Genomic DNA, 22,131 nt, shown 5'->3' on the forward strand with positions numbered 1-22,131 from the left:
ATCTCACCTTGTGGAGTTTCAATGATCATGAGAACGGTGAGGATCTTGTTAATGATCTCAAGGCAGCTGGGACCATAGTCAACAAGAAAACAATTGGTAACACACTACGCCTTGAAGGACTGAAATCCTGCAGCGCCCGCAAGGTCCCCCTGCTCAAGAAAGCACATGTACAGGCCCGTCTGAAGTTTGCCAATGAACATCTGAATGATTCAGAGGAGAACTGGGTGAAAGTGTTGTGGTCAGATGAGACCAAAATCGAGCTCAAGAACACCCCAAGAACACCATCCCCACCGTCAAACATGGAGGTGGAAACATTATGCTTTGGGGGTGTTTTTTTGCTAAGGGGACAACTGCACCGCATCAAAGGGACGATGGACGGGGCCATGTACCATCAAATCTTGGGTGAGAACCTCCTTCCCTCAGCCAGGGCATTGAAAATGGGTCGTGGGTGGGTATTCCAGCATGACATTGACCCAAAACACACAGCCAAGGCAACAAAGGAGTGGCTCAAGAAGAAGCACATTAAGGTCCTGGAGTGGCCTAGCCAGTCTCCAGACCTTAATCCCATAGAAAATCTGTGGAGGGAGCTGAAGGTTCGAGTTGCCAAACGTCAGCCTCGAAACCTTAATGACTTGGAGAGGATCTGCAAAGAGGAGTGGGACAAAATCCCTCCTGAGATGTGTGCAAACCTGGTTGCCAACTACAAGAAACGTCTGACCTCTGTGATTGCCAACAAGGGTTTTGCCACCAAGTACTAAGTCGAAGGGGTCAAATACTTATTTCCCTCATTAACATGCAAATCAATTTATAACTTTTTTGAAATGCGTTTTTCTGGATTTTTTTGTTGTTATTCTGTCTCTCACTGTTAAAATACACCTACCATTAAAATTATAGACTGATCATTTCTTTGTCAGTGGGCAAACGTACAAAATCAGCAGGGGATCAAATATTTTTTTCCCTCACTGTATATATATATATATATATATATGCATTTTTTAACCCCTACTTACATAGTATTCTTGTGTATTAAATTGTACACAAGGTTAAATTGGGTATTTATGTGGCTAAATACACAATTATTTAAATTATATAGGACCAATAACTACAATCAGAACAAAACAGACTGATTAAAAAAGGGTTATGTAATTGGAGTGGTTTATTGTCCGAAACGTATAGTAGCTTATATATTTAACAAATGATGGGGCACTTCGGTCCAGGGGGTTGGGGGGGGGATGTTGCTGACGAAGTGCGGTTTAAGGTATGCATGTATATGAAGTGTGTTGGTTTTGGAGAAGAAGATTTTTGTAGCATTTCACAATTTCGCCAGTAATCGCAATATGGTGATAGCACCATGTGACCGTAGTTTTGACTGCATTTGTAGATATAAGTGGTGTCTACAACACTTGCGAGTTTCGTGAGTTTTAATGTATGTATGAGCGTTTTGGCGGAAGGAAAAAAATACTAATAATAACTAGAAGTTGCATGCAACTTTTAAGGCTTCCATGTTGTATCAGTAGGTTTCACATTTGAGGAGGCATTTGTAGTTTAAATGCATGTGTTATTAAATCTGTAATTTTCAATTTCAATCCACTGTAGTACAGATTTGCGGTTTTCATTTTTTTCACTTTAAGGATGTATTCTAAGTCAGTGGACTTTAATTTCAATTTACTCATTGCTTGCTTCAATGATTTAAGGTACCATTGTATTTTTCACTTAATTCTAGCATATATTTTAAGTTTTCATTATTGTGTCATTCAAGATGCAGAATGCAATTCCCAAGTTTGACCACATGATGGAGGTAGAGGTCTACATAAGGAAAGTCATGATGTGGCTGACATGTGAAGCTTTCATTTTGGTTGGCGTACAGCAGCCAGGTTTTGTGTCTTATCAACTTGGCTTCATCAACATTGACAGATCTTTCTACTAGTTTAATCACTGACAATTTAATTTCATTAGGCTATAGGTCTGAATATATTTGCTGTCATAAGTGACATATTGTAACACAATTTGGTGAGTTTTTGAATTTTGCTGATAGGTTTTTCTGGGGTCAATTTCATAATAAATTTAATAAATATGCGTATTTTGGAGAAGAAGATTTCTGTTGCATTTCACAATTAAGACTCCTATCACAATATTTAGCAACACCATGACACCAGCATGTGCAGTTTTCACTGCATATGTAGGTATACGTGGTTTCTACAACACTTGCGAGTTTCGTGAGTTTTCATGCTTGTATGAGCATTTTAGGGACATTTTAAAGTTTCAAGTTTTCTGCATTGAAGATAAAGAATGCAAATTCCAAGTTTGTCCACATGATGGAGGTAGAGGTCTACAAAACAAATGTCAATATAAGGATGATACTGTCATTTTCATTGGTGTACAGCAGCCATGTTTTTTATCCAATCAACTTGGCTTTTTCAACTTTGACAGATGCTTGTCCTAGTGTTAATTTCTGAAAATGTAAGCGCCTTAGGCTTGACAGTTCTTTAGATATTCACTGCTGCATGAGACATGGCCTTCAGCATCGTTACCACCACGCCATGTCCCCGTTGATGACAAAACTCACTACAATCAAGCATAACATTGGCATTTATTATTGTACCAAGTTTGGTGAGTTTTTGAATATGGCTCATGGGTTTTTTCTGGGGTCAAAATTCATGCGTTTATAAATACGCGTATTTTGCATACATGCACAGTCATTTGCTTGTGGCTGCCATGTCTTTGCATGCAGTCACTTCCCTCTTGCACATTTGATAGATAGCAGTGTTTATGTAATACATGCAAAGCTTCAGGGCACTGGGCTTTATCGTTCCGGAGTAGTAGCCATTTTCATATTCGGATGCTGATTCATGTTAATTGCAACATTACGGCTTAACCGTGTACCCCAGAAACATCATTTTCTAGTTGTATGTTCAAGGTATAGTCTTAAACATATGTGCAGAGTTTCATGTGTGAACTGCATTCCAGTGTGCAGGAAATGTGTAACTTGTCTGAAGTGGTGCGTAGGTTTTTTTTCATTGGCCCACAGCACCCATGTTTTTCACTGGGGCAACTCGCCTTTAACAACCGTCATGCATACCAATTTGTGGCACAGTGGGTATAAGTGGCATGGAGTAGAAGGCACTAAAGCTTGAATCAGAAAACGCAGCCTGGCGGACAAAGCGTGAGACAGAGCAACTTCTGATGAACAAGCATAATAGTGGGGCATAAGGTATGCATGTGTATGAAGTGGTTTTGGAGAAGAAGATTTTCATAGCATTTCACAATTTCACCTCTAATCGCAACATGGCAGCGGCACCATGTGACCGACACGTGTAGATTTCACTGCAATTGTAGGTATAAGTTGTGTCTACAACACTTGCGAGTTTCGTGAGTTTAAATGCATGTATGAGCGTTTTAGGGGCATTAGAAGTTTTGGCGGAAGGAAAAAAATAATAATAATAATAATAAAAATCCTTACAACAACAGTAGGCTTCCAGGCATCCTGGACCTGGAAGCCTAATAATAAAATACCTTACAACAACAATATGCTTCGAAGCATCCTGGACCTGGAAGCCTAATAATAAAATACCTTACAACAACAATAGGCTTCCAGGCATCCTGGACCTGGAAGCCTAAAAATCCTTACAACAACAATAGGCTTCCATGCACTGGACCTGGAAGCCTAAAAATCCTTACAACAATAGGCTTCCAGGCACTGGACCTGGAAGCCTAATAAAAATCCTTACAACAACAATAGGCTTCAGGCACTGGACCTGGAAGCCTAATAAAAATCCTTACAACAACAATAGGCTTCAGGCACTGGACCTGGAAGCCTAATAAAAATCCTTACAACAACAATAGGCTTCCAGGCACTGGACCTGGAAGCCTAATAATCTTAACAATTACAATAGGGTTCCAGCAACTTCGTTGCTTGGCCCCCTAATAAATAGTCATGGTGTCCCCACAGAAGGACAAGAATTTTTGTTAAACATCATGTTATGGACAAAGTCAAATTAAAGGAAACAAAAGGCTGGAATACACATGAGCAGCACCAAGCACAGAGACTGGTGGCTTTACAGCCCTGACAGCCTGTGAAAACAGTAAGTATGAGACAGACAGCCTGATGTAAAATCCAGGCAGGAGAATGTAAACAGTTTAGTGACATATTATAGTCTTTCAGAAAATTTTTGGTTATTGGTGCCTAGCATAAAATACCTGAAATAAAAGTTAAATTAGACCCTGGTTTTGAGATGAGTGATGTAGTAAAAGGGTAAGAATTTTAAGGATGGCATAGAAGCATAAGATTACAAGTTTAGAAAAAGTGAGCTCAAATAATATTAAATAATTTAAAGGAGAAAAGTAAGGGAAAAAAATGAAAATTGTGTTAAGACAAATTAGAAACATTAGGAATCTGAGGAAACTGCAATAATTCAGAGAAGAATTCCTAGAAATATGGGAATCATTATTGAGATCAATAAAAAGGCTTTCTTTAAAAAAAAGTGAATATTTTAATTCATAAGCTAAAATAGTGGTGTGAAATATATGTATAAATAGTAATAATACACATAAATTAGGGGAAAATGCATTTCCCATAAGACATTAGGGATAGGAGAAAGAACAGCTGTTGGGATGACAGAGTGATGTTAACCACGCATGCAGTTTACGAGGGTTTGAAAATTGAAAAGGCTTAAAAAGCTAAGAAAGGGAAGTTTGGTATGTGTGAAAGGATTGTGCTGCCACGTACACACAAACACATGTATATTCACTTTCTTGCTAAAATCACTATTTACTTTTACTTTTGGTACTTGAGTACACTTGAAAGTAGATACTTTTAATAAGTACTGTTTGAAAGTTTTTGATAGAATATTTTTACTTTTACTCAAGTATGACTTCCGACTACTTTTTACACCTCTGCAACTGTGTCACTGTGCAAATATTTATGGGCTTAACTGTAACATTGTAACATTGGTTCTTTACATGACACTGTTCTTTGAGCTATTACAAATATTTGTAGGTTTCTCCCCAGTTTATCCCTTCTCATTTCCCCTGATGGGACTAAACAGATGGGCAGGCTGGCCACACATCATAGTCCTGAGGCTTAAGGCAGACAGTGCACTGTGCTGAAGCTATCGGAAAAGACAATGATGGCTACCACACCAAAGCAGAGCAGATCGACAATATTGTTTGTTAAAAGGACATCCTATTTTTAAAAATAATTGCAACATACTGTCTGTTCATGGTAAGAAGCCCTCCAACTACATGCATCTGGACACAGAATTCACTGGGACTTTAATCTGACAGCAGAACCATTCTAAAGCATACTGTATTTGGGGCTTTACCCCTAAGGGCCATGATAATTTCAAAATTAAATTAGCTTGGTAAAAAAAAAAAATCAAGACCTGATTTTCAACCTGCCCAATTCCCCTCATTCACACACCAGCTTTACTATATTTTCCTCCATGGAAAATATGTAATTTTAAAATTCTCCAATCAAGCAAAGCTCTTTTGAAGTGCCATCCTTAGGAGTTTTTGCTCAGTCTGAAAAAGCACATTTCTGATATGCTCACAGATGATCTACTGTGCTGTTTTCACATTTATTCCAGACAAAATATTTGATTCTGACAGAGTATTTAATAAACTAGAACATAAAATCCAAAATCTCATAATCTATGGATTTAAGTGTTTAAATTTGGCTGGAGTAATTGGTTTGCAATACAAAAAAAGACCTGAATAATCTTACATTCTCTTATTTGAACTCTTAAATTATTTAAAAACTGCTAATGGCAAACTACAAACCTGTACATAATAGTGGTTACATTTATTAGTAGAAGAAAATACAATTTTACTAAAAATGAAGCCGTCACTGAGTACAGTATTGCAGTTTTATATTAGTGAGTGGGTCAAAGTGCTAAATCAAGACAAAGGCTGTATAAATAAGTTACTCAAAAGTAGTATTGATGGGATTAGGTTGCCTTGTGACATTGAACAAATACCAATCCTATGTAATCCTGTCCTTTCTTACTATATCATTCTGCATGAAACCTCTACATTACAAGGTATACATTATTACCTCCATTATTTTTCAAAAAAGAAATAATGGTTACTTATTTCTTATTTCCTTCCCTGCTAACACACAACGTTGTCGCAATGTACTTTACGTATTGTTTCAGAATTTTAGTAGATATATACACTCACCTAAAGGATTATTAGGAACACCATACTAATACTGTGTTTGACCCCCTTTCGCCTTCAGAACTGCCTTAATTCTACGTGGCATTGATTCAACAAGGTGCTGAAAGCATTCTTTAGAAATGCTGGCCCATATTGATAGGATACCATCTTGCAGTTGATGGAGATTTGTGGGATGCACATCCAGGGCACGAAGCTCCCGTTCCACCACATCCCAAAGATGTTCTATTGGGTTGAGATCTGGTGACTGTGGGGGCCAGTTTAGTACAGTGAACTCATTGTCATGTTCAAGAAACCAATTTGAAATGATTCGACCTTTGTGACATGGTGCATTATCCTGCTGGAAGTAGCCATCAGAGAATGGGTACATGGTGGTCATAAAGGGATGGACATGGTCAGAAACAATGCTCAGGTAGGCCGTGGCATTTAAACGATGCCCAATTGGCACTAAGGGGCCTAAAGTGTGCCAAGAAAACATCCCCCACACCATTACACCACCACCAGCAGCCTGCACAGTGGTAACAAGGCATGATGGATCCATGTTCTCATTCTGTTTACGCCAAATTCTGACTCTACCATCTGAATGTCTCAACAGAAATCGAGACTCATCAGACCAGGCAACATCTTCAACTGTCCAATTTTGGTGAGCTTGTGCAAATTGTAGCCTCTTTTTCCTATTTGTAGTGGAGATGAGTGGTACCCGGTGGGGTCTTCTGCTGTTGTAGCCCATCCGCCTCAAGGTTGTACGTGTTGTGGCTTCACAAATGCTTTGCTGCATACCTCGGTTGTAACGAGTGGTTATTTCAGTCAAAGTTGCTCTTCTATCAGCTTGAATCAGTCGGCCCATTCTCCTCTGACCTCTAGCATCAACAAGGCATTTTCGCCCACAGGACTGCCGCATACTGGATGTTTTTCCCTTTTCACACCATTCTTTGTAAACCCTAGAAATTGTTGTGCGTGAAAATCCCAGTAACTGAGCAGATTGTGAAATACTCAGACCGGCCCGTCTGGCACCAACAACCATGCCACGCTCAAAATTGCTTAAATCACCTTTCTTTCCCATTCAGACATTCAGTTTGGAGTTCAGGAGATTGTCTTGACCAGGACCACACCCATAAATGCATTGAAGCAACTGCCATGTGATTGGTTGGTTAGATAATTGCATTAATGAGAAATTGAACAGGTGTTCCTAATAATCCTTTAGGTGAGTGTACAACACCATTACAAACACATCAATACAATAACATATGACAATACTTCACGAGCTGACAGAGACACAATTGCCAAATGCAATTTTATCGATGTATGAAAAATAAGTAATGAGAATTGTTGCCTTCGTTAATAATAACAATGTACTGAGTCACACACTATAACAGATTTTTCATTTTATTTTTATTATGAAGGCAATGTAAAACAATACAGAATAACAGGGACGAAAAGCACCATTACATTATTGCTCTGTAATAAGTGAATGGTTACAAATGCTCAAGTGGTGATCATATAATGATGGGGGCGAATAGTCGTGGGTTCAAATTGTTGGCCAGTGTGAATTGTTATAGGGCGAATTGACGCGGGGACCAATTATTGCAGGGACGAATTGTCACCGGGACCAATTATCGCGGGAGCGAATTGACGGGGACGAATTGTCATGGACCCCACTGCTAGGAGATCCTTGTTGATAGGCTGTCATTTGTCCTGATTCTGTAAAAATACACAAGGTTTTACACAACGTGTTCCAGACTGTGAGTTGAGCAAAAAGTTGATCATCTGGATTAAGCACAGGATTAAAATTCAACCAATACAATCATGCACAACATACACCTCCCAAAAATAATATGCATGCAGCCCATACGTATTTGCTAGACAGGAGGAGCTAAATAGAGGACATATGTATCATAGAGGTTAAGCTTAACAATATCCATGCTTCACTCAGTTTTCTAATAACATTTTTAACATAGCATTCATTATATTTATTTTACATTAAATATATGTGATGTCCTTGCAATAATAAAGTTACATATTATTTTACTATAAAGCAAGATTTTGTACATATGCAATACAAGTACAGATTAATGATTTCTATGTGAATGCATTCTTATTGCTGCCAAAAAGCTCTAGAAGATGTAGGGAGTTAAATAAATAAAGGTGGAATACAGAGAAAGCCACAAATGTCAAACTATTATTTTATCTCTCTTTCTGCCTTTCTACCTTTTTCATTGGTTTCAGTCCTTTAAAAAGTGCAGAATAACAGCTGTGGGTTGGTCCCCAACAGCTGTAGGCTGTTTTACCTTCCTACCGGAGACATATGTTTCACTGCCTCTATCACAGGACTGAGTGTTTTTGTTTTGAGTGTGAATTGGAGGCTGTGAATTAGTAACCTCTTTCGCGTTCGATAATGATGCTTGATTTAGTCTAGCTCAAAATCTCAACATGCAAACTAATTCTCCAAATAAAGAGTTTCCAATTTTCCCACTTTGTAAGTGCTCATGCTAGTAGTTTGTAACATAATGTCCAGTTAATCAAGCAAAATGATTTTTTTAACATTGTATAGTTTATAATGAGTCTGCTACCCAACTGAATTTTCAACGGTATGCAAGTCCCTGAATCTGGGGTTTGATTCAATATGTTACACATTTAGAGTCAATATCATTTTTTTGACACAATATATAAATATATAGAACACATCTCTTTTGAATATTAGTCAAATTAAGCATGATTATGTACTAGGAAAGTTCATGCAGCTCATTCCACTACACGACAATGCTGTCAAGACACTACATCTCCAATTCTGGTATCTTGTGGCCCCAGAACTATCATATTAGAATAAGCAAATGTGATATTCTCAGATATTCTAAAAAACACAAGAACAAGACTAGATAATATAGAAATTAATAGTGTGCAATAGGGTTGTCTGTGTTTATTTATTGAAGAACAAGCACAGAAATAACCTGAATGTAGAAACAGATCTGATGGTGAAAATGCAAGTTGAAAGCATTTCCACAAAAAGTGATATATAATCACTTGTTGTTTAAGGATAGGGTGCTTCATTTTACTTTATTTGGTTTCATACAATGATTAGCAAGCACTTATACACAAACAATGCATTGTCGTCATAGATGCTCATTAGAACCAATAAATGCAAAGCCCAGTCCACTGACACAATTTTCAGTATCTTGACAAGTTTTCATATACATCTTTGTGGACATTTTCCATTCATATAATATGACATGGTTTACATATATCCTTAGAGAGAAGAATGTTCACTATTGTCTAAGAAGCACCACAAAACATATACACTGAAAACATATAACTATAGAACCCTGCAGGCATCTTAATAAAATGGTACAATTTGAATAATCGACTGCTGCACTTAGGCCCACTAGTACTAACACAGATACTGACCCAGAATCACAGTTAGAAAGTAGGCCACTGACAACCTTGACTGTTCTGCCTCTCCTGAAAACTAGCCTAGAATTTATCAAGGTTATTCTGAGTATGCAGAATTATCCAGCATTTCGGAATCAGAAAGTCCACATACTCATCCCTTTCACCCACCCAACACCATTAAACCACATACAAACAAAGGAAAATGAACAAATGTTCATTTTCAGAGATGTTGTCAAATGCTCGTTGGCCTGCATTCCGTCAGTTAATTGCAACAGAAGAGCCCAGAGAAGATGCATGGAAAAGCCAATGCCACTGCCACTCACCTTATATATATATTACAAGAAAAGTGATCAACTTTCACATCACTCAATCTGTGTGTTATATATTTACTGTGGTCTCAATGTTTTTAGGGCCAGTTTTTGATATGTGTAACTTACAAACAAAGGTATAAATATGTCAATGTATGTATATATAGATAGTTCACTATCTGTTAATATAGCTATAACTGGATTGTGAATACTATAAATTGAATCAATAATTCAAAAAAAAGTTTAGGATTAATATAACCATAACCTTGCTTTTAAGAGGTAATCAGTTCAAAAATTAATAGTGTGACACTTACTATTTATACTCTAAGTAAGTATTTAAAAAAGACTAAGTAATTATTTAAAATGTTTGCATAGGGTAATGGTAAATCATACCATTTAAGTCAAGAGTTGAATAAGTGTATATACTTTCTATTATTAAAGTCACTGTGGGGAAGAAAAAGACATTTACATTTAAAATGTTACCTACTACTACACCTACAATTAATACCACTACTACTACTACCACTACTAACGCAGCTATGAAGCCTTAATTCATGATTTACATAACAATAACAACCATGAAATCAACCAGCCTGGCATTGAGCACTGCCTTTCGTGGAACAATAATCATAATCATTGCGCTGTTGACCTCACAAGATCTGTATTACAGGATTGCTTAATGTGTAGCTTTTGCGCACCTGAGGGGTGATCCTGCTTATTCACCATCTGTCTCTCCTAGGAGAGACGATATTGCGATTTTATGAGAGGAGTGATATTGCTGACCTGACGAACATCACTACAGTACTGAAACGGCTTGCAGTGCCCCACTCTGCCTCCATGTCTGACCACAGACTGACCCTTTGTCAGCAAAGTCTACTTTTGCCTAGTATAATAGTGTCAGATCCTGAGACAGCTATGGACCTTTTTATTATTATTTTTTTTATTTCTTGGCAGACGCCCTTATCCAGGGCGACTTACAACATAAGTGCAAAAATACAGAGAAGTACAAGGCATCAATCATTACAAAAAGAGAAAATGACACCCGGCCTTGGGGCAGAGAGAGGGGAACAGGTAACACAGCACAGGCACACATGCACCACAGGATGTTTCTGCCTGGTTTCAAACCAGGGACCTTTCACATGTGAGGCAAACATGATAACTACTACACTACAGAAACTGACATACCAACACCTTGCTAAGAGAGCTACTCGCTACCTTGGGGTATATTGGTCTGCTTAACCAAAAATTAACTATACATAATACAAGCTTTTAAGAATAGTTCACATTTGTGTCACCATCCCAGATCACCTTATACTGTGGTTTACATTTCTGGTGGTATATATATTAAATATATACTCTTTTGCAAATGATTAACTGAAGTCACACTGAACCTTCATTACAACTGATGTATGGATGTCAAATTACTGGCAGGTCACTCTGCTTGACAAAATTAACAAAAATGCCAGTGTGTATATCTACTGGAAAGAAATAAGGATAGGGTATTGTTCAAAGTTACTACATAGGAAAGTGTGATCTGTTAAATACAGTCTAGGTTTAATTTGAGTTAGCAGGAACTTGCGCTGGTCTGACCTATATGTAATGAAGGGGGTTTCTAGAAAATGTTTTTTAAAAAAAATAATATATATATATACACATATTCTAAATCTAATGCCTCTACATATTCTAGCTTGGCCAACTCTCCTTATGACCTACATTAACTACAGTACGATCTAGAAAAAAAATAAAAACACAGTTGAGACTGCCAAACTCATTTAAACTAATTGAAGCCTAAGCTCTAGCTAGTGGCCTCACAATGAAAGGTACAAAAGGGAATGAAATGATACCTGACTGGCTCGCAAATATATATTATTTTCAGTTTGATGTGTATATACCTTATTTGCAAGAATATCTACTGTAAAAACTACTGAACTCATACAATTTTGTTCTGTGTTGCTTTGCGGCTGCAACTGACCCAGATATGCTTTTCAATTTGGCGTGTCTTCATAGAAAGGTTTAAAAAGGCGTTTGAAGTTCTGCAATTAATGCAGGCTTTGCTCATGAAAGATCATCTATACACAAGAAGGAAAAACAATGAAATACCCTTGACAGCTAGTCCTAATTAGGAAGACTGCATGGATGAAACCAGCAAAAGATTTCATTTAACTTAGATCAAACCTATTCCTGTAGATGGAAATATAAAGAAAAAAAAACTAAAAATAAAATCTTGCCTTAATCTGACACTGCAGGAAAATATTATGAGTAAAATATTATACTCCATGCTCAGCAATTTGTTTGTTTTACGAAAGGGCCTGTGCAAAAAAATAATTATATTCTAAAAATAGAAGCAGATGGTGTGTGGTAAAATATTACATATAGTTCCTGTCTATGCAATATTTATTTCTGTATATTGACCAATGATGGTCAAATACATAGGGCAAAATGGTAAAATAGGCCTCAATGTGGATCATTGTGTAACAAGGCTATTTAGATTATTGAACAGTAGTCTGGTAAATTATTTGAAATAACATCAAAATGTATTCTCTACTGGTTAATTATAGCTGTAGTTACTATACACAATTGGAAATCAAGTAAATATGATGGGAATTACTCAGTAACAACCCTTTAAGAAGTTAGATACTATAGTATTTGGTCTCAGGAATGGATTTCCCTATACTCCATTACTGATTTTATTTTTTAGTTCATACATTTAATTGGAAATACTGTAGCAGTATCTTTGTATTTTACATGTTTCTTATGTTCCTAATAAAGAAAACCTCTTGGACTGTGGAAGCTGACTGCTGTCTTTACCCTGGTGACATCTGTTACTGTCATTCAGAATCAAAGAACAGGTCTGTGAAGCTAGCAAAATGAAAAAGGAGCATGTATTTCAAGTCACATTTACTCCACATGGGCCTGAGCAATAATGAAAAAATCATTGTGGAGTAAATTTACACATTTAAAAAAATCTAAATTATGATGTCCTGCTTCATTCAATTTCTGAAAATAATTAAAAAGACACCTAGAGCATGCCAAATAATTCAGGTCAAAATTACATCACTTTACAAATTACAGATATTTGTCTTGATCTTCACCCCCCTCAGTACTTGGTAAAACCACCTTTGGCACCAATTACAGCTGTGAGTCCTTTGGGGTAAGTCTCTACCAAGTTTACAAATCTGGATTGTGCAATACTCACCCATTCATCTTGGCAAATATTTCAAGCTCCATCAAGTTGGATGGATATCGTTGGTGGACAGTAATCTTCAAGTCTTGTCACAGATTCAAGTCTGGCCTTTGACTGGGCCACTCCAGTGTCGCTTTGGCTGTGTGCTTGTGGTTATTGTCCTTTTTGCAGACTGAAGCAGGTTTTCATTTTCATTATTTAAATAATAATAATCATATTAAATCATATGGAAAACTTGACAAGTTTGCAAAGGTACATAATATTAAACTGACAGATTTATATGGACTCTTTAATACACTTATAAAAATTAGATTGTAAGCAAGTCCCCCAAATCAAGTTGAAAAAACAATCCACCCTAGTCATGACTCAGTACTCAACTACTGGGTGAGGTAAAGAGGTCTCTTTGGATCCAGATGACATGCAGAATGGTAATGATGCAGCACATTGTGCTTTTGGATCTGCCTCTGCTGGGTCTGCCATTTTATAACAGCTCTAAACCATCTCCAGAGGTAGTTTTGTCGCCCTGGATAAGGCGTCTGCCAATACATAAATAAATAAAATACAAATAATAAATAGTTAAGTGCCTTATCTGGGCCACCACAATGTGGAAAGCTATTATTGTACTGCTATAGTGGGGGTGTGAAAAAGGCAATCTCTCCAAACAACTGCACTACTTCTATTTGTGTAACTGCTGATTATTTGTTTAAGGGCTCAAATGTTTCCAATACCATTATCTGAAAATGATGTCCTGAATGTATTTACATTGCATTTAATCAAGGGCAACAAGTATGATACCCAGTAGTTCTTTAGTCTACATTAATAGCTTCTATCTCCATAAATATAAAACATTGTTTTTGTTTTTTTAAACTCAAAAGCTCACTGCACTAAAACTTGCAAAACAATTACATCTTGGAAAGAGAGTTATAATTACATATTTTTTCAATGCAATAAATCACAATAAGTTCATATCACTAATTAAACATGATAGTAATCAAGTAATTAAATGTTTTCACCATATTAAGTATACAGTATCTGAGCCAGTTTGTTTATAATAAATAGCAGATTTCTTGTATACACTTCAAAATACAGGTACATTAACGACACTGTACTTCCACTATTTAAAATAACTCTAACCTGTCACAAGCTCTCTGAGGTCTGATTGGTTACTTGCCTTTGCAAATATTGTATTGTACTATCATGATGATACACATTGTAATTACATTAACAGATGTCTATCCGTATGGGGTACTGCTGGTGTGTAGCTTTTGTAGAGGAATATGCTTCATATCAGTGCATTACACATCCACACGGGCAGCAGTGTGCAGAAGCGGTCAGGAAATTTACCTAGATTGCTCCAGTACAAACCCAGCTGTATAAATGGGTAACTAAGTATAAAACAGTGGGATATAGTGTAAGTTGTGGATGAGAGCATTTAAAAAGAATCATAATAATACAATTGAACAGAGGTTAAAGATACAAGGTTTAAATTAAAATGGGGTTAAACAAGTTTTCATCGAGAGGTGATATACTTTTGCATATAATCTGAGGACATTTGAAAAGTGGAATTCAATATTGTTCAAATCACTAATTAAACATGATGGTAATCGTGTAATTAAATGTATTCACCACATTAAGTACACTGTATTTACAGTGTACCTACACCAATTGTTTTTTAAAGAAATCATAACATAACTAAGTGTAATGTCATGTTGTTATATGTAGTAATAGTACAGTGTAATTACTGGCCTGGTTATATGATTTAAACGGTACTTACATGCATACACTATGTATTTAATAATGTAATCAGAGTGTAAGTACAGTGTAGTTAATGTACCTGTATTTTGAAGTGTATCCGATTTGTCATAAAGAGAGAATCAATATTTGCTAATCAGATGCAATTTGTGTTATTATTATTACTAGTAGTAGTGGTGGTAGTAGTATTAGTAGTAGTATTTTTTGTTGTTGTAGCTGTAATTGTAGTATTGTATGTATCTTAGCTTTTTTCAGTACAGATCTTTATGTAACACTATTCCTTAAAAGATTCATCATATAAGATTTGTCTCCACAAAAATTGCATAAGTCTGAAAGTGGCACGTATATCAGTAACTTACAAAACAGAAGCTGGCACTCACTCAAAAAATTCCTTCAGGCAAAAACCTATTTATTTATTTGGCAACTCAAGTATTCAACAGCATGTTGAAATATCAAAGCCTTTCTCAGTGTTCTATATACCTATGCATTAGGCTATACGTTATTGACTTGAATGCCATGCTTTTGTAACTAGAAGACTCTAGAACAATACCCTTCTGATTTAATTAAACACTTGCACCTCACTAGTAAAGCGGTGTCTCAATAATCTCCTATCATTTTCCAAATTATTTAAAAGCAGTAAGAATCATATATGACAAAGTGGGAAAAGCTCCCACACACTATGAGAAGCATTATGGCAGTTTAAAAAATAGCTTTCTTTTTACATAGATTTTTGCTTTACTCAAGATGCTTTGTCAATGTTACACTTGATTTGAAATGTATATGTACAACGAGTGCTGTTTAACTTGTGCTTCTTTCCCCAAAGAGTGGAAAAGAATACCACATAATGTTTCCCCCATAATGGTAGTATCTGCAGATCATAGATGAGTCTTACAGCTCACAACTTCAATACATTTTCATGTGTTTCAAAAACACGTATGTGAAAATACAACTTAACTAGCAGTGTCCTTTAAATTATAAATGGATATACATGGCTAAGGCACTTTTGAAAATTGTATAAGTTGCACATTTTGAAAACAAAATAATTTAAATACTGACAGATAAGCCAGAACGTAAGTGTTAAGTGTACGTCTGCACCTAAATGCATAATGTAAGTACAGCATTCTTTATCCATTTCCAGGAGGTTTCCAAGCTGTTGAATGTTGATGGTCTGATCATAAACTCACATAGAAGTTCAATAACTACTGGAGTTACGATGCTGGTAGGTCCTGAAGTTATTGACTCTGCAGCAGAAGCAGTATATTCTGTGCATAGTGCCTCAGGGTCCTGAATCCTGATCCTTAGGACCCACTGTGTGTTCTGGTTTTCATTCCACCCCAGCTTGATCACTACAGATCAGACCTAAGTGCTATTTTAAACCAATAAGATAATTCTGCATTAGAAAATAGCATTAACTCTGTACCAAATGATGGGATTTATAACTGTGCAAATTATGATGAGTTGTGTAGGATGCCTACAATTTAACCAGCTGAGCCCAAACAATGCTTGTATTGGGACTGTACTGAGACGGTACTTACATCATGTTGTAATCTTAACTTTAAAACACTTAAATTCACATGTTTGAATTGCTAGCTTCATCAGTGACATGAAAAACCACTCGGGAAAGATTGGTAAAAAAAGTATTAAACCACTTTACGTGAGGCACACGCCACAGCTGCACACTGTTAAATTTGAACAAGTTGTCATATGACAGCCATGGATTCCATGATGAAATGTCTTGAGTAAATGCATGTAACCAGCCTCTCTGGTATTTTCCTGCAAAAACTGCATGAGAGCTGTACTAGAGTAAGGTTAAAACACACAAGTGAACTCTGCCATAGATGCCACCAGCAACACTGAATATACATTCACCTTGCAATATGAACACACGTGATCTGAGTCTGAGAAAACACAGAAGTGAACCACGAAACAAACCCAAGTTCCAACTCAGCGTGTTTGTACACAAGGCAAATGTGAACAGCGAGCACACTGATACATTGTTTCAAAGTAAACGAACCGAACCCAGTTTGTTTGAAATAAACCCAGTGTGAATAGGGGCCATGTACCGTCAAATCTTGGGTGATAACCTCCTTCCCTCAGCCAGGGCATTGAAAATGGGTCGTGGATGGGTATTCCAGCCCAAAACACACAGCCAAGGCAACAAAGGAGTGGCTCAAGAAGAAGCATATTAAGGTCTTGGAGTGGCCTAGCCAGTCTCCAGACCTTAACCCCATAGAAAATCTGTGGAGGGAGCTGAAGGTTCGAGTTTCCAAACGTCAGCCTCGAAACCTTAATGACTTCTTCAAAGAGGAGTGAGACAAAATCCCTCCTGAGATGTGTGCAAACCTGGTGGCCAACTACAAGAAACGTCTGACCTCTGTGATTGCCAACAAGGGTTTTGCCACCAAGTACTAAGTCGAAGGGGTCAAATACTTATTTCCCTCATTAACATGAAAATCAATTTATAACTTTTTTGAAATGCATTTTTCTGGATTTTTGTTGTTGTTATTCTGTCTCTCACTGTTAAAATACACCTACCATTAAAATTATAGACTGATCATATCTTTGTCAGTGGGCAAATGTACAAAATCAGCAGGGGATCAAATACTTTTTTCCCTCACTGTATATCAAAACTAAGTTGTTTAATTAATAATCATATTTACTGTATGGAACTTTACCGATTTTATAGTTCTCACACTGGTGCAGGTCGCCGAACATGTCGAACAATCATTGCATCAATGAACGCCATCTCTAGGGATGGCTTATGAGCTATGTAACTGTCCAGCTCATGCTTGTTTGTGAAACACATTAGGTCTGGTGACTGAATATCATCACACATAAGTTCATGCTCTTTGCAGTAAATGCATTCATGGTAATTTTTTCACTAAGTGAAGTGATTCAGTGACACAAATCAGGCTTTACATATCTTCATGACTGATTTCTTATGTTGAAAATCATACTGTTAATAAGAACTACATATGTGCTACATTTTGCCACTTAATGCAAAAAAGATACAGAAACTGTGGACGACACGAAGGAGCATGGAAAGGTGTATGCTTGGAATAACAAGAACAGATAGAAAAGGGAATTAATTGATTCAAGAACAAACCAAAATATGTGACATAATTGAAAGAGTAACAATTTTAAAATGGCAATGGACTGGACACATTGCAAGAAGAACAGATCAAAGATGGACAAAGGAAGTTATTGAATTGATCCTAAGAGATGAAACAATGAAAAATTGTGTAGAAGATGACCATATAGTAGATAGGAAAATGAAATCATACACCTTGTAGGCGTGAGATAGAAAATAGAAGCTGTAGATCGAAGCAAGAGGAAACATTAAATATAAATGCAGGGCAAAAGAAAAACTGAGCAAGCAAATATAAATTAAGTGGGAAAGAAAGAGCACTGAAATTGAAAGTCTGTAATGTCTACCACCAAACAATGAATGCTCTGCAGCACTGAGTGGTTAGAATGAAAACAGTTATTCAAACAAAGTGGATAAAATAACACTTGGACTTTGAGGGCTCTGTAGCTCCTATCATATCACTTAATGTCATTATGGAACAGCATCATGACAAATGGCCCTGTGCTATTACATTTCATTAATGAAATTGCAAGACTAAAGAGATCTGTTATTACTAGTATTACTATTGCAATTGCCAGAATAGTGTTAATAGTAGTAAATTAGTTCATTTATAATGGCAGGTATATATTCCAGAAACAACCTTCAGAATGAGTTACCTCAAACAGCCATATACGTAACAAAGAAGCAAGGTAATCCAAAAGAGTGTAGAAGTAGCAGAATATCTCCTAACAGCTAGCACCAAAGATTCATTGTTCCAGCACAATAACCACTGAAAAACTTTCAGGTAAAACTAAATAATGTTGATTATTGTTTTAGGAATAATTTTATGATAATATATGCCTTATATTCAACACAATATATGTTTTACATACAATCGGGACAGATATGTTTAAATCTCATGTTGCTAATATAAATTATCTCTGTGAAATATATATGAAATGTCTGTTTGTGAATATAAAATGAAGAGTAGCTGAGGCTGGTACAACATAAAGAACAAACACAAAAAATTTACATCAGATAATTTATTAAGTTATGACCGTAACATATGTTCAGCAAAGTCTAATGGTATTGATACCTCCTTCGTTTCTACATTGTAACTACATCTCAAACAAAACATAAATTAAAGCTTTTGGACATAAATACATTTTCCAGAGAACAAACAGTTAACATCTTGCCTGAAAGGATGGTCTTCAATGTGCATTGCTGCTCCATTTAGTACACTGTTCAGTTGCTTTGTTAGTCATGGCCAATATACTGTATTTCAGTTACATGGATTATTCTCCAAATGCAGTAAGAAAGAAAACAGAGCCAATTACATTACACCACTACCTCATATACTATATTTATATATGTATCTCTCTCTCTCTCTCTCTCTCTCTCTCTATATATATATATATATATATATATATATATATATATATATATAGTATACATACATACTCGATGTGAATTCTGCTTTCAATAATAAAAATAATAAAAAAATAATAATAATAATAATAATAATTATTATTATTATTATTATTATTATTATTATTATTATTATTATTATTATAAAAATAAACATAGATGCAATACATATCTGATGCACAGTATGTGCTGTATTGAACCTCCGCCATACCCCCTTCTTTGCCCACCCACACATATGCATAGGCATATCAAATATTCCATAAAAAATGCATTTGGAATTGCATTAACAGCACTGTACTCGGCTTCAAATACTGGGCAGTGTGCAATATGCTAATACTTAGCTTAGTATCTGAAACTCCATTTTCCATTGAATTAGCAGTCAGTGTACTGTGGACCTAATAACTTATCATTGTCTACGTTTTAATAGATGCACCAGTGTCGTTTAGGCTGAAATATGTCACTGTTGCTGAACGTTCGTGGGCTCATAAATAAGTCAAATAAAGACCGTATATATAAAAAGAGAGAGAGTGTGTTCAAATCTCAGTTTCAAAATCAGAGGTAGCCACTGTATACCACCGAGGCCAAGCTAAAAATCAATATTAGGATTACCCCCATTAACTTGTAACCTAGGAACATAAAACATACAATAAATTATACTAATCAGATTTCAATTAACCCTGCAAATCCATTTTGTTGCTTTCCATTACACGCTAGTATAGCCTACCATCAAATCCCTCTCCGGTGTAGGGATCGCTTCGACTTGTTCTATAGGCTGTAGCAGCTCTTTCAGCGAATTACATTGTTTTGCTTAGTGTGCGTCCGTGCATTTATAAAAAGAGATCCCGATAATTAAAGTCCAGCGGGTATGCGCAAAGCTTCACCTGAGTAAAACATCTGTTCATGTCTGAAACTGTTTTTTTTTTTTTGTTCTTTTTTTTGTTGTTGTTGTTATTATTGCATCTCAATACTGTCGGTAAATTCTGGATTTGACATGCTGTGGTGAGAGCGCATCCTTCCGCAATCGCAGGAAATTCCTATTAGGAATCCAATTCCCCTCCATGGAAAAGCTGCTGTCATTGTCAGCAGACACAAATATGTCTAATCACAACAAGATGCCAGCTGCAGCTCTCCCCTGCCCAGCGCTGCTCGGCGGATCTCCATGGCATCAGCTCATCCAGTGCCATTCTGGTTAAATCGTGCTGCATCACTGCCAGCGCAGCGGCCGGAAAGGACCCCCCAAACAACCATTTGCTTAATTGAACATATATATTCGTCGGGGACATAAAATCGGTAAATAATGAAAATGGAATGTAACAATTAATACCATAATATTTAAATAAAATCGCTTCCCTTATTACACCCATTTTGCTTCTGGTCCACTAAATATGCAGTCTGTAGGCATGCCATGTTTATGCTTATTTTCATGAGGAAGAAGGAGACATGGAAGCAAACCCTCAGACTGTTTATCTTTCCAAATCCACGAAGCATAGCTACTCATGTCACAAACATCCCCCCCCCCCCAAAAAAAAAAAATACAATCAAATGTGAATAAATGTACTTACATTTGACCACCCTGTCGGTGGTGTTTATGACCATGTCAACGTTAGACATCTTCATGAGCAGGTTCTGTGTTTTATTCCTATGAGCAGCGTGGTTGTGGTGGAGGACGCGGTTGGTGCAGGAGCATCACTCGGTGCGTGTCTCTGTGTCTCTCCGCCTGGGCTGCTCTGCTACCCGGAGCGGGGATGGATGCTGCCGTGTGGGGGAGGATGGATGGATGCTAGGAGATCCTCAGCCACTGCGCCACCCTGACATGGCGAAGGAGGGAACTCCCACGCAATCGCTTCCAGGGACTGCCTCATACTGCCATCAGGTGGAGGCAAAGCCGGGGTTTCCCAAGCAACGCGACTTGTTTTCTGATTGCATGCTGCTGGCAGTGCTGCCCATCTGTGTGCTGCAGGAGCAGGTTACAGCTGGAGGATCCATTTGTATGAGGGGCCATTCAATTAAAAAATAACAGAAAAAATAAATCATATACCAAAGTGGATATATCATATGGCAGAAAAAATAATTTATATACCAAAATGGATACATCATATACCAAAGTGGATATATCATATTAGTAGAAAAAATAATTTATATACCAAAATGGATATATCGTATAGTAGAAAAAATAATTCATATACCAAAGTGGATATATCATATTAGTAGAAAAAATAATTAATATACCAAAGTGGACATATCACACAACAGAAAAACAAAAACATCATATACCAAAATGTATATATCATATGGCACAAAAATATAAAGGATATACCAATGTGGATATTTCATATAGCAGAAAATAAAAATCATATACCAAAGTGGGTGTATCATATACCAGAAAAAATATGTCACTCTGCAAAAAATATATATACCAAAGTCACGTTTTGGAGATGGGTTTGGTTGGACATGCGCAGTGTGTCCAATTGGTTAGAGATGAGAGGATCCTTCATGGGTCACAGGCATTAGAGCTGAATGAGGGAGACATCGATGTGGACATTCATGTGCAGGCATTAATCAAGATACCACTCATGAAGCCTAAATTAAAGTTTACAAGTGTACACTCTGAGGCTAGTGTATATGTTGTTTGCTATGTTTTATTGTATGCTGTAGTTCTTATTAATAGATTATGTTTTTATCATGTTGGCATTTTCAGAAGAAGGGTCATTATTACCTAAGGTGGCGGACTCAAAATGTCACTCACATTGAATTCAAGATTCATGATAGGACATCTAATGCATCAATGTGTTCATTTCTGTGGTGTAGGGCCAGTCCCTGAACCATGATACTGA

General features: G+C 36.7%; 1 protein-coding gene across 1 annotated transcript in view; it reads right to left on the reverse strand.

Annotated features, from left to right (window-relative positions):
- Nucleotides 1-21,188, reverse strand: part of LOC136762822 (protein phosphatase 3 catalytic subunit alpha) — a 237,348-nt gene extending 216,160 nt beyond the window's left edge. Inside the window, exon 1 of the mRNA XM_066716361.1 lies at nt 20,860-21,188. Within this exon, the coding sequence (XP_066572458.1) occupies nt 20,860-20,914 (55 nt within the window). The 5' untranslated portion in view covers nt 20,915-21,188. The remainder of the gene's footprint in view (nt 1-20,859) is intronic.
- Between the last annotated feature and the right edge of the window lie 943 nt (nt 21,189-22,131).

Source organism: Amia ocellicauda, chromosome 11 (genome assembly GCF_036373705.1).
Source record: "Amia ocellicauda isolate fAmiCal2 chromosome 11, fAmiCal2.hap1, whole genome shotgun sequence".
Taxonomy (NCBI): Eukaryota; Metazoa; Chordata; class Actinopteri; order Amiiformes; family Amiidae; genus Amia; species Amia ocellicauda.